Below are 12618 nucleotides of genomic sequence, written 5' to 3'. Positions count from 1 at the left end.
GGCCAGTGGGTGGCACTCGGGCCAGGGACAGGCTCTGCTGTGTCTCTCTTGGTGGCTGCAGAAGAACGGCTTCTGCTCTATGGCATCGCCTACCCTGGGTGTAGGAAGCTTCATCACAGATGGTTCAGCAAACTGGGAATTGTTCTGCCTAGCCCCTTTCTGAAGCACTGGGGTGCTTGGCTGTGGGAGGTCTCTGCTGCAGTGAGGGCTTAGGTGAGCTCATTTATATCTCCTTACCTTGGGAAGAACCATAGGTTCATCCTTGAGGTACCTCAGGCACAAAAATTGGTTGGTCTCAGGCACACTTATTGTATACCTGTTTACACTTACACTGGGAAACTATCTTTTTTTTTTTTTTAAATGAAGTTTCCTGAAGTTGATTTAGCTCAGTATAGAAGAGCTACAACATGACGCTGTCCTGTTAGCATTAGTGGTGTTGGCAGTAGATTAACTGTGAGTGTTCTGCTGCATCTCAGTACAACCACTCACAATGTAAGCCGTTTTGGAGAAAAGTTTAATAATTAAATCTCTTGCATAAGACATTTTGAGTAGAACAAAGCCAAAGAAGAAGAGAGCATATCAGGCAATCCTCTTCATTATTCTCAGCAGCTTGCAGAAATAGGTTTGTTCAGCTTAGTGAAGCATGGAGTTGCATGTTCACAGTTTAGAGTTCTGGGTTAAAGAAATATAGTTTTTGTGAAAAACTTGTGGATTGAATGCCAGGCAAAAATTCTAAACTTTAGTACAGTTTTCTGTACTTAATTCGTGTGTGTGTATTATGAAATTGGCCAGCTCAGCTGCTTGGCACTTCAATGGCACTTGGATTAGTCATGGAGAGAAGTCAGTCTTTGGACATTGTATTTCAGCAGCTGGTTTATTTTGTACATAAGACATTGCTCTGCTTTGCTTGATGAATAGCACACCAGTGGAATGCTGTTACATCATGAGACATAACTTCAATTAGTATCAACTTCTAGAATGACACTTGAATTAAATATTAACATTTTCTATGCTTTGAGTAGAGTAAACAAAGGACTCTGTTTTAATCTCCCTTCTCTGCAAGGAAGGATAAAAGGGGAATCTGTATTTTGAACAGCAAAACAAAAAAAAAAAAGCTTGACTACTCAATTGTCTATGTTGATTTAGCAAGGTCAGAAAAGTCTTTTTTGGTCAGTGTTATTGATTCCCCCCCCCCCCCCCCCCCCCTTCTTTTTTAAACCTAAAAATGTTAGGAAAGACAACTTTAGCCTTTTCATTTTGCTGGAGATGTATACTGTGGGGTACGGGAGGAGGTTAGACTTGGTACAGGCTCTTTCCTAAGGAGAGTTAGGAACGTTGCAACTTTTCACAAACATGATTTTTTTTTTTTTTATTTTTTTCCTTCCAACATGTTCTAAATTATTAGAATAAATGCAGTGCCTCCTCACAATTTGGGTTTCATTTTCTTGGCACTGTAGGGTTGAAATCCTATTAAACCCGGTGTGGTCTGTGACTTAAGTCTTCACCTGTGTAGGAGAAGTTGTGGGATCAAAGTCTTTTGTTGGCTTAGGCAAGCTCTGCCTTTCCAAAATAAATAGCAATATGTGAGCGGGGGCGCAGGGAGGAGTTAATTATAGATTGTAAAACTAAAGGGGATGAATGGGAGGGCAAAGATTTCCTGTGCTTCTCTAATGAACATGTTTAAAATACTTTAGACCTTTTCTGCTACCCTTTCTTCATTAAAATGCTAGTTTGAGGTAATGAAGTGGACTTTTGTTAAAGTGCTTTCTGCCTGTACAGAAAAGCAACGGTGCAGTTACGCAAGTGCTGAGGACTTAAGTTTTCAGCCACTGCTTTGGACTTTTATTTTTGCAATCTGGAATCATCTTGTTCTGGTACTCCCTTGGCTCCAGGCTCTGTGTTACACTGTGGGGTTCGTTGCTGGTGTGCCTGTAGACACCTGTTTCCATGTCTTATTGTCCGTAAAATGAGAATGTTATCAGTTCCTTACCCGCAAAAATGTGTAACCCAGTTTCTTTACTCTAATGTGCAGTATTCAGATCCTATAATAATGGGAGGAGTGGGCAGAATGCAAAACAGATAATTGCAAGTGGATTTAAGCTGCATATACAAAGATGTACTCTCTCTGCACTGAGGAGGTAGATGATAGAGGGGCTACAAGATGAATTTTACATGGCTAAACAGGCTTTAGTTTTGATTTGAAAGCTGACAGCTATACAATTAATGAAATTCTTGTTGTAAAAAGTAATTTACCTATCATCTAAAATTATTGTTCCATTTATGTGATTAACTGTAAAGAAGTTTTTTTTTTGATTAAGCTGTTTTCTTGGCAAAAATAATTGTCTTCTGTTGAAAATATGTTTAGTAAAGTTAAGTGAAATAATACAGCTTCTGAAATGAAATTTTAGCATTTCATATGTTTGACATTTCATTTAGTTCACTAAGGCACATTTGGAAGAATTTTGAATTGTTTACAGAAATGCTCAAACGTTTTTAATTTTTTTTTTTTTTCCTTTTCAGTCATTATTTAACCTACTGGAGTTTCGAAGACTAGTTTTGAATTTCAATCCTCCTGCAAATGCTCAAGATTTGCCCCGAAACCAAAAGGTAAAATTAGAAGCTAACTTCCCCTGGTGGCTGATAAGGGCATTTCTTGCTTGTAATTGAATTTTGCACTGTTCTTTAGCTCAAATTAGCACGGGTTTTATAGGTGCCAATTAACATTTCTCTGAGCTTCCTATTACGGATCTTACGTAAAATACGTTAGCTTCAGAGGAGAGTACAGGGCAGGGTGTTGAGAGAGGCAGGGTTTGCTCGAGTACTGCTGCTTAGAGCAGGTTCAGTGGAAGGGCTTCGCTGATACAGCTGTAGCAGCACTGCTGCTAGTGGGTGAGCATTTTTAATGTGAATGGAGCTTGTCTTAACAAACATATTTTATTCTAGACCCCTCACGTTGTGCAGCTATGGGCGTGCTTTTTGGTTACCTGCATGTTTTTGATCTGTGTAACTTTGCCAGCAGCATTGTTAGTGTTGGCCTGACCATTTAATCAGTTTTTCGGGGACGTTAATTACTTGTAACTCGTGATCCGAGATTAAGCTTTTGGTTATTAGCTTGTCTCTTCTGGCCTTTTCATGAGGTGATTGTAAGCATAAATTTTCCCATGTTTATTCTGGTACTCTTATGGGATTGGGGAGGGGGAGCCTTTGCTCAGGTGTCTTGTGACCTCAGACTAGCAAGGGGGAACGATCATGGACTGAGGGACAAAACAGGCCAATTTTTCTTCCTGCATGGATGCCCTCTGAGAAGAGATACATGAGGGCACCTTGGTTTCTATGTTATGAAATAGAAAGGAAGAAATGGGAAGTGGCTGCATGAAGGCACTCGATGCCCTGATTTTCAGTGAGGGTTTACAGAGCAGTGAATTTTTGCATATCCAGAAATTAGACTATTGCCTTTTACCCCTTTCTTTTGGATTTTAAAAAGGGAGTGTGTTGTTGGCCTGTTCTTAGTTGTTTGATACTTCAGGCTCGACTGGAATGTTCACTAGCAAAAGAGCTGCAATTAAAAAAGCAAAAGAAAACAAGGCATAGAGAAGATAGTGTCCATTTTCTAAACCTCTAGGTGTGTACCATAAAAGGGAAGTTGCATGTTCAGTCAGAACTGTATAATTTCTTCCCTGCCCCCGCCCCATTCAAAGAGCAAGTTGTCACTTATTTGGTCGTTGTTTTTTGTTTTTTGTTTTGTTTTTAAAAAATGTTTGCATTAGGTCATGAGATGGTGTGCAAATACAACATGGGTGGTATTGGGAACATGTCACAAGAGGGTGATGGGACTGTATTTTAGTAAGACAGACAGGATAAAGTCATGCTTTACCAAAGAGTTGTACTGAAATATTTATTTTTTGATTTTTTTTTTTGGTTGACTTTCTGCCTGGTATTTCATTATTCATCATATAATTTGTTTTAGTAATATCCTCCAGTACTCAGAGTTCTTTACCTTCATTTTTCAGGATGTAAAAAGCAGTTGGCATCTAGGAGGTGGTATGAAATAGATAATAGAAAGCTGTTATCTTTGAAAATCATCTTGCCCAAGCATTGACACTAGCAGCCGAATGCCTTTAGCAATTCCAAAGTGCTATTTCTTAGAAATACTGACCATGACAGACAATATTAAGGCTGTGTGAAATGGTGTGACACCAGGCAAGTATCTGGATTTGTGCAGAAACCTTGCCTTCTGCAAGCCTGCTAGTAAGAATCTCTGGCAGTAGTTTGTATCCTCTACTTTGTTAACTTAAATTCCAGAATGAAAGAACATTATTAATTGATGTACTCATCTGTCTTATCTACAGATGAAAAAGGATTGGCTTAGTGTTGAAATATGGTTTTGGGAGAATTTAGGAAAAGAGATCGCTTCGCTATTTGGAACTTGGACAAATAGAACAAATAAGCATGCATGCCCCCAAATATGGTGCTTTTATTTTTTTATAAGGTGAAGGCAAGTAGAGGCAAATTGTTTTAAAGTTTTAATATAAGCTACCAGTTGACAAAAAAGCCCTGGAATTTACTTCCATCTGCTTACTTGTTTTAAAACTATCTCAACTTAGTTTTGTTTTGGTTTTTATTTTTCACCTAGTATTAAGTACTGTATGTGACTGACATTCCCTAGGATCAAACTTCCTTGCTAATAAAGATCAAGTTTTAATAATCCCAGATTTTGAAGACTTTGGTTTACTTGCAGGTGGTGGAAAGTAGAGTTTAATGCTAGGGTCATGACAATCTCTTGGTTTAGAATTAAAGCATGCGATTGTACATCAGGGGATCTTGCATAGTGGGGCATTTTTGTTCTTTCCTATCAATATATTGAATCCAAATGCTATTAATAATTTGGCATGTAAAATTTTTAATCCAGAAGTCATTGATATAGATTTTGACTTAAAAAAAAAAATAAAAAAATCCCAAAACAAACAACAACCCACCCTGTTTGCCTCAGCTAATTGGACTTTGTTTTTCTGGATTGTAAACTTGGGCGTACACTTAAAATCTCCCATCTGGTTTTGTTCTTTTTGAAATTAATTTTTCTTCCTTGGCGTGTTCCTCGGCTTGCTTCTGTAGAACAAATGTGGTTCTCTGTAGTTACTGCAGCCTCTTTGTATCACAGTTCTCTTACCTCTTGCTGTCATATGAACAGATCTTTTTTGCTGTACGCAGTGAGGCCAGCTCCATGTTTGGCCTCAACAATATCTTCAGGAAATGTTTTATTATCAGGAGAAGTGGGTTACTGTGCTGCAGGTTAGCCCGTCCCTCCCCCTGTTTCAACATTATTGTTATGCCAGTGTCCTGGCATACTGATTGACAATAATGAATGTTTGCTATGTATTAAACACATAGATTGCTTTAGAAGCATTTCTTAATCATAAATAGTTCCCACATCAGTGTATTAAGAAATCATTTATGCAGCCAGGATAGATGATAAAATAGAGAATGTTTTAGATTATGAACTTTCCATACAGTTTTTATTTTAAAATTGATTTTAATCTCTTTGTGTTGTCACCCCTACAGTATGCTTTAAAATTGAGAACTGTATGCTATGCTGTGATTACTTTATTAGTTCTTTTGTTTTAACGTGCGAGTCCTTTGTGGAACTGTCTACCTTGTCTTGGGGACTGGCTCACGTCCTTTTGAAGATTTTGGGCTTTGTTTAGTCAGAATCACTATTTCTCGTGGTGATGCCCATATAATCTGGTCAAGGATCATCCCTAATGCATTAAATTGAGCTTTCTTAAAAAAACCAAGGATTTTTCTAGTTTGAGAGAACTTTTATAGGCTTTACAGAGATATTTGTTCTGAGTAATCCTACTGACATCAGTAGCCAATTGTTCAACCTAAAGCTACAAATATGCTAAAACTCAGCCAAATTAGTAGTATAAATTTGGATAAGTAATGCAATAACACTCACTGCCTATGTACTTCAGATTTAACAAAAGGAAGGTGAGATCTATTCTGTGGTCAATCATCTGTATTATGCATATGAATTATCACTAGTATTGAAGCATGTTGATAGAATATATCTGTATCTAAACTTCAAATTCTGTTCATTTTTAATAGATCACTTTATGAAAATAGTAAGAAGAAAAATCACTTTTGCAATTTGTTTTCTTCTTGTCCTTTAAATATGTAAATGGAAAACTGATTTTATTCTTAAATTATGATGATTTAATGCTGAATTAGGATGGCATTTGATGAAGTCTTCAGCCTTTTTTGTGAATGTTGTTCATAAGTGGCTGGTGTTTTGCAAGGTTTACCAGAAGAGCAAGTAAAACTTGGGAATTTATGTGACTAGAAGTCTTTTAGGTATTATGCAGAACATACTCCAATTCACCACACACAGGTTTTTAAAGCTGAAATAAGAGACTTTATGTACAAAAAGCTTTATACATACTGGATTGACATAGGAGTGACTAAACAAGTCTGCTGTTTGATGATCATGTGAACTAGTTCTTCATCAAGTAGTTCCAGTTTGACCAGCATCTGACATCTGTGCTGCCTTCGAATGATGCTTTGTTCTAAACACAAGTGGATATTACATGGGTTTTAATTTCACAAGTATTTGTCAGCTATCTACTCGGGAGTATGAGTGACATCCAATCTCCACAGCATTTGTAACCTGTGGTTTAATCTATGGTATGATGGATTTGTGTTTCAGTTTCCTTGCTTTTCATTATACAGGCAGAAAGTATTTCTTCTGCTTCTCTCCTGGAAACAAGAACTCCGTATTCCCCATGAACTATACGTAAAAAATAGGTAGAAAGGAGAGCAGGCTATTTCTCTTACTTCTGTCAAGAGAAGTAATAATGACTTGTGTACACTTTATAAATTTAGTCTTCAGTAAAATATACGCTTAAAAAGGTACTAGGCAGTGTGTAGGCTCACAAGAAATTCTGCTAGAGGTATAGAGGAATACTAGTTTCGATAAAACCAGTGCATGTTGTTGCAGTGCATTACTTAAGGCTTTTTAAGTCTTGGGAACAACAATTCTGTCTTAAATGCAACGCGGCTTGTCCACTTGTCCATGCAGCCCCATTTCAAGTCAAACAGGTGCATCTAGATCTGGTTTTAGGGAGCTTTCAGTTTCTGAAATGTAACTCTTCCCAGAGAACTACATTATTTTGTAAAACTGACAAGTAAAAGGCATGCAACACTACCTTGGTAGTACTACAAGTAAGCTTATATATTATTATGATGATTGGCTGGATATACGCTTAGTTCATTGGGTAACACTTCTGTAAAACAGAAGTTTACCACCTTGTTAAATATGTTTAATACTTCTGTAAAACAGATTTTTATTACCACTTTGTTAAATATTTTTAATTCTTCTTCAAATACAGGAACATAGGAATCTGCCTTTCATGCGTGAATTGAGGTACCTGTTTGCACTCCTAGTTGGTTCGAAGAGAAAATATGTTGACCCATCAAGAGCGGTTGAAATCCTTAAAGATGCTTTTAAATCAAATGATTCCCAACAGGTGATTTCTGTGTATTTTTATTCAAGCTTATGCATGTTTTCATACAGTCATCTGGCAATAGGAAATACTTAAAATGGACAACAAAAATTCAAAATATCCACAGAAAAGAAACTTCTAATTATCACAGTCTTTGAGCTTTTTCTCTAATATTATGTGGTCTCTAGTCACTTTTATTTAAAAAAAAAAAGTTCTGGACAGCATGACTATTTTATTCAGTACATTTTATTCAGTACACTTTCTTTCTATTATTTTACAAACTAGCTAATAGCTCCACATTCGTGCTTTTAGGGTTTAGCTTAGCTTCTAAGTCTGTGGTTTTTGAAAGAGCTTTATTCTTCTGATCTAACAGTACATCCAGGGCTGCTACAGTCCTAGTATACTATTTGTCTGTGTAGATATTGGTTTGGAGGGTCCTAATATTCATATTCAGGATACTTGCCTAAATCACAGTGGGTCTATTTTGCTTGTCTGAGAAATGCTTTGTTTTTTCAGGTGCTTTATTTTTCCCACATGAGGTTATGTGGATAAGGTGTTTAATTACAACAGCATGCTGAATTTAGTGCTTGATGAGAGTAGCATTAGTCACTTGTTAGATACCAAAGGGTTTGAACAATGGAATTCATAAGATGCCTTTGGACTAGCATGGTATGAAAGCTGAGCCCAAGTAATAAGGATCACAGGACAGTGTAATGGCTGAGGAACACCAGAGCCTTACTGTGCTCTAAGAGCCACCCATAAAAAAAGCAATCATGGCATAGTCTTAAACATAGTGTGATTTTTTTGGAGCTCTTGGGGGGGGAAATACTGCTGTACTGATCTTGTAAGGTGACACTTCATTGTGTTCTGTTACATATGTGAAGACATACTGTTCATTTTATATTTTTCAACAGCAAGATGTTAGTGAATTTACACACAAATTATTAGATTGGCTAGAAGATGCCTTCCAAATTAAAGCTGAAGAAGAGAGGTAAGAGGGTTTTTTTGGGTGGGTTTTTTTTGTTTTTGTTTTTTCCCCTAGCTCTGTATCCAACCCAGTTGGATCTTTTTCAGCCATACAGTGAGAAGTGGATTTTTGGTTGTTTGGTTTGCTTTTTCTCATCAAAATGTTCATCATACTTCTCAGAAGTAAATACTCATCGTATATAAAAGACATACTGTCTTTTGAATACATAATTGTTTCTAGAGTGTTGCAGGAAATAGTTTTTTACAAGGGTTTCGTACAGTTTAACCACTCACGAATAGAATCTGATTTACATAAATTTTCCTAGAATGAAGCACTTCTGAAACTTATTTTTCAGAATATACTTATCATCACAAACATGTGAATCACTTTTATTGTCATTAGAGGAAAGTACAAAACTTAATGAACAGTAACTGAGTAAAATAGGCAGCATTTCCATAATGAATTCAGAATATTCTGCTCATAGTTTTACAGGAGTTTGTAGCTTCGTGTTTGATTTTTGCACTAACACGCTTTCTGTTTTCAGGGATGGAGAGAAACCAAAGAACCCAATGGTGGAGTTGTTTTACGGACGATTTCTAGCAGTAGGTGTACTTGAAGGTATGCATGTGAATTTACTTGGACTTCTGTGCTCGTCTGTTCAGTGCTTGTCTAAGTACACAGGTGAACGATGCAGTTGTAGCATTTTAGCTACTTCTGCAGAAGTACACTTGGAGAATACGCATTTGGTCTGTGACAAAAGGTTTTTCCTGAGAATGAGACTGAAGGTAAATGTAGCGAGCTGCAGTGGTCCAGAAAGACTGTTTTGGTAACTTTCAGGAGTTGAGCGTGTGTACTTAAGTGCAGTAGAAGTTAGAATGAGATGTTGAGCAAAAATGCTTGCAAGAAATTATTATCAGGGCACTTTTGCCACTTGCTAATGGTATATGAAAGGCAGCTTACTGTATTTCATTGAGCTAGTCTCTCACACTCTCTCTGCTTCATTTAATGCAATTTAAAATTTCAATTAATTTTAATCAATTGTGCATTTTCTTCTGCAGAATTTCTGGTATGGGTAACTCACGCTCTTAAAAGTACAGTTTATTGAAAACAAGTCAGTGGAAACCTGCTCAAGGGCAGTGTTGGAGAGAGTACTGAGGAGGAAGAGACTGTACCACAAGCTTCCCTTTATCTTATCTGCATATAGTTAGTAATTCTGCAGAATTGCAGAGCTCTCTATTTCCAGGAGGCCAGCAGTTGTGAAAGTGTTTTTAATGTTGGTGATTCCATCTCCCATCCCGAGAGTGAATGACTCCTGAGATGCATTTTAATGAAGCAGCTATTATCTTTAAAGTGGCTTCCAGGTTGTTCCTCGGCCTGGAAATGTATCTAATGATTTGTTGTCAGATTTCAAAACCATTCTGCAGATTCCTTGCTACTAGCTAGCGTTCTTGCTCCTTTGCATTTGGGTACTTTCATCCCTCACATTCTCATCTTAACTGAGGAGATGTAAAAACCAAACCGATGAAAAGAAACGGGCAGATGTAAGAAGACTTGTTACTGACTTTAGGATGAAATAAATTGAAATTGTAGATTAAAATCACTTGTCACCCATATTTCTCCTCATGTTTGAGCTTACATCCTTATACACTGTTACCAAATTATGATTTTGTTTTCAGGACAGAAATCATGAATGTTCTCTTTTGTGGTTTATTTTTGCAAAATGTACTTATACAAAGGGCTGTTTCATACCAGCAATTCCACTGACTTTGCTGATACAATGTAGGATTGTATTACTAAGCTGCTATTTGCAGGAGGAGGACTTTGATTAATACGTATAAAACTTCCCATACATCTGTGGTGCCAAGCCATTTTGAGTTTTGCTTATTACTAGTAGTTGCAAAAGCAATATAAAAAATGGGCTGAAGAGGAAAATACCGTAATTTTTAGTGTTACATTCAAGTGACTTTTTTGATTAACTTGTTTTCATACATATAATTGAATTGTTCAATAAGAAAATGTGGGTATTGTGCAGTAGACTAGGTCAGGTGACCTAGGATTGCTAGGTTTTTTTAAAAGGTAAATATTTGTTCCTAAAACCTTACATGTTTAATTTCTTATGTGAAGGTAAAAAATTTGAAAACACAGAAATGTTTGGCCAGTATCCACTCCAAGTTAATGGCTTTAAAGATCTGCATGAGTGCCTAGAAGCTGCAATGATTGAAGGGGAAATTGAATCTCTGCATTCAGAAAATTCTGCGAAGTCTGGTCAGGAGGTGAGTTAAGTGCTCCTGTGGGCTTCTCTCAGGGTGTTGTTGTAGTGCTCTTTATTTTTCATTAGGGTTCATGGTTGGTTTTTATGTGACCTCCTGCTGTGCAGGTTCTGATGTCTGGCATAACTGGCTTGTTAGTTTGGGGTTTGTATCTCTTTTGGAGTATCCGGAATATCATCTTTTTGTATTTTTCATAAGATACGAAGTTCATGCTTATTAAAAGCTGGCACAATTAAGTGCTTACAGTGATTTGGCACAGGTTGGTTCCCACCTGTTGCTGATATTTGATCTTCAGGGAGGTCATGGGTTTGATGTCCTGTGGTAGCTGACCACTGCTCTGACTGACTTGCAGCCCTGTGCCATGCTGTAAACAGCATGTGCAAGCTGTGCATTTGACCATTGCTTTAGAGCGTTGTTGTTATTCCTCTGTGCCTCTCTGTTGCCATTCCTCAGCACCCTAGCCTTCTTCCCCTCTCCCCTTTTTACTGACGTTTCCCAGCATCCTCCTCTTTGTCCCCTACAGTGGGCAATTCTCCTCCTCTTTGCTTGTGGTGGTGGACAGCCAGTGCTTGCTCCGTGGGCTGCTGTTCCTCTCAGGAGAGCTCTTGCTAGAGCAGGAGGCTGACAAATGTCAGAGCATGCTGGAGGCGTGGGTGGAGGGATTCAGATGGAGCCCCACTAAAAAGTGGGGTATGCAGTGTATGGTGTTGGGATGAGGTGATGAATGAGATCTCTTGTGCAGAAGGGAGAGGTTAGGGAAAAGAGGTAGTTGGACCAATGGAGGCTGTAGAACCAAGAGGGTGTGCTCTGAAATGTCCCCTCTTATTGCTGGCATGCATGTATATGCCCAGCATTTTTCTCTGGCAGAGCTCTTTGTGCTAACCTGTGGGCTATTGACGTGGAAATATGGGAATCCCCATTGCCTGTAAAGGCTGAGCTACTTTCTCTTTACACAGCTGTTTGTGTTTTATCACAGTTATTTTAAACATGTGAAATCTTAGGAGGTTTCTTCTACTTAAGTAAAATGTTCAGGTATAGTTTCTTCCTTGATGTCAATCTTTTGCAGTAATGAAATTTTGCTTTCTTTAATCATATCGACATACACACAGAGTTTAATTACTAAGCCTAGTGATGCACACTGAAATTGTCCTCCAGTCTGAACTTGTATTTCTGATTTTGTGCTATCAACAAAAGTTTTATAGCATCCCTTTTGCAGTCCCTTTGTTCTAGTCAGTTATTGTTGATCAAATATTCATCAACCAAATCAGATGTTAACAAGCATTATCAAATGTATTTACACATCTTACTGGATGTGTTCTTTCACAGGATGTTTCCAAGTTTTTTTTATTTGTAGAAATGACTTCCTACAATGAGCATGTTTCCTGAAATATAACTGGAAGGAAAAAAAAAATCTCATACATATCTTGGTACAACCCAAAGTTCAATTTCTTTATGCAAGGTGAAATCTTGTACGTACCTGCTACAAGAGCACGATTGTTCATCTTACAGACTGAAGGTTGTCTTGCAGTTAAAACCCATGTGCATTCATGCATAAAATGTCAGTTGAGTTATAAATGCTTGACTTGTCAGACTTGAGGGTTTTGTTTTGTTTTTGAGGGGTTTTTTAACCTGTAATGTCAGGAAACTATGGGGAACAGAAGGATAGTCATGTACGGGGCTAAAGTGTTAAGCTTTGAGTTCTGCGAAACTTTCAGGGTTGTAATCAGCTTGGCTTCTTAGCATGTGAAAATGGAAGTGAAGTAGTCATATGACAGATTGACAACAGTGGCAAAACAAGAAAGGTAACGTGTTAAGTCCTAACTAGAAAAACATTACTGGCTTATTACTGTGGCCAAGTAAATTGGTTATATTTCCCTGAACT

At 37.6% G+C, this 12618-nt stretch overlaps 1 protein-coding gene across 2 annotated transcripts in view; it reads left to right on the top strand.

Annotated features, from left to right (window-relative positions):
• The window catches only part of USP25 (ubiquitin specific peptidase 25), a 95419-nt gene that overhangs the window by 51456 nt on the left and 31345 nt on the right, over positions 1-12618 (top strand). For both annotated transcript variants that reach the window (XM_082304384.1, XM_082304385.1), the window contains exons 6-10: positions 2521-2607; positions 7386-7523; positions 8414-8490; positions 9011-9084; positions 10591-10739. In XM_082304384.1, coding sequence (XP_082160510.1) covers positions 2521-2607; positions 7386-7523; positions 8414-8490; positions 9011-9084; positions 10591-10739 — 525 coding nt within the window. The remainder of the gene's footprint in view (positions 1-2520; positions 2608-7385; positions 7524-8413; positions 8491-9010; positions 9085-10590; positions 10740-12618) is intronic.

Source organism: Platalea leucorodia (assembly GCF_965183815.1).
Source record: "Platalea leucorodia genome assembly, chromosome: 2".
Taxonomy (NCBI): Eukaryota; Metazoa; Chordata; class Aves; order Pelecaniformes; family Threskiornithidae; genus Platalea; species Platalea leucorodia.
Note: the sequence above shows the minus strand (reverse complement) of the source record. Positions and strands in the feature narration are given on the sequence as shown.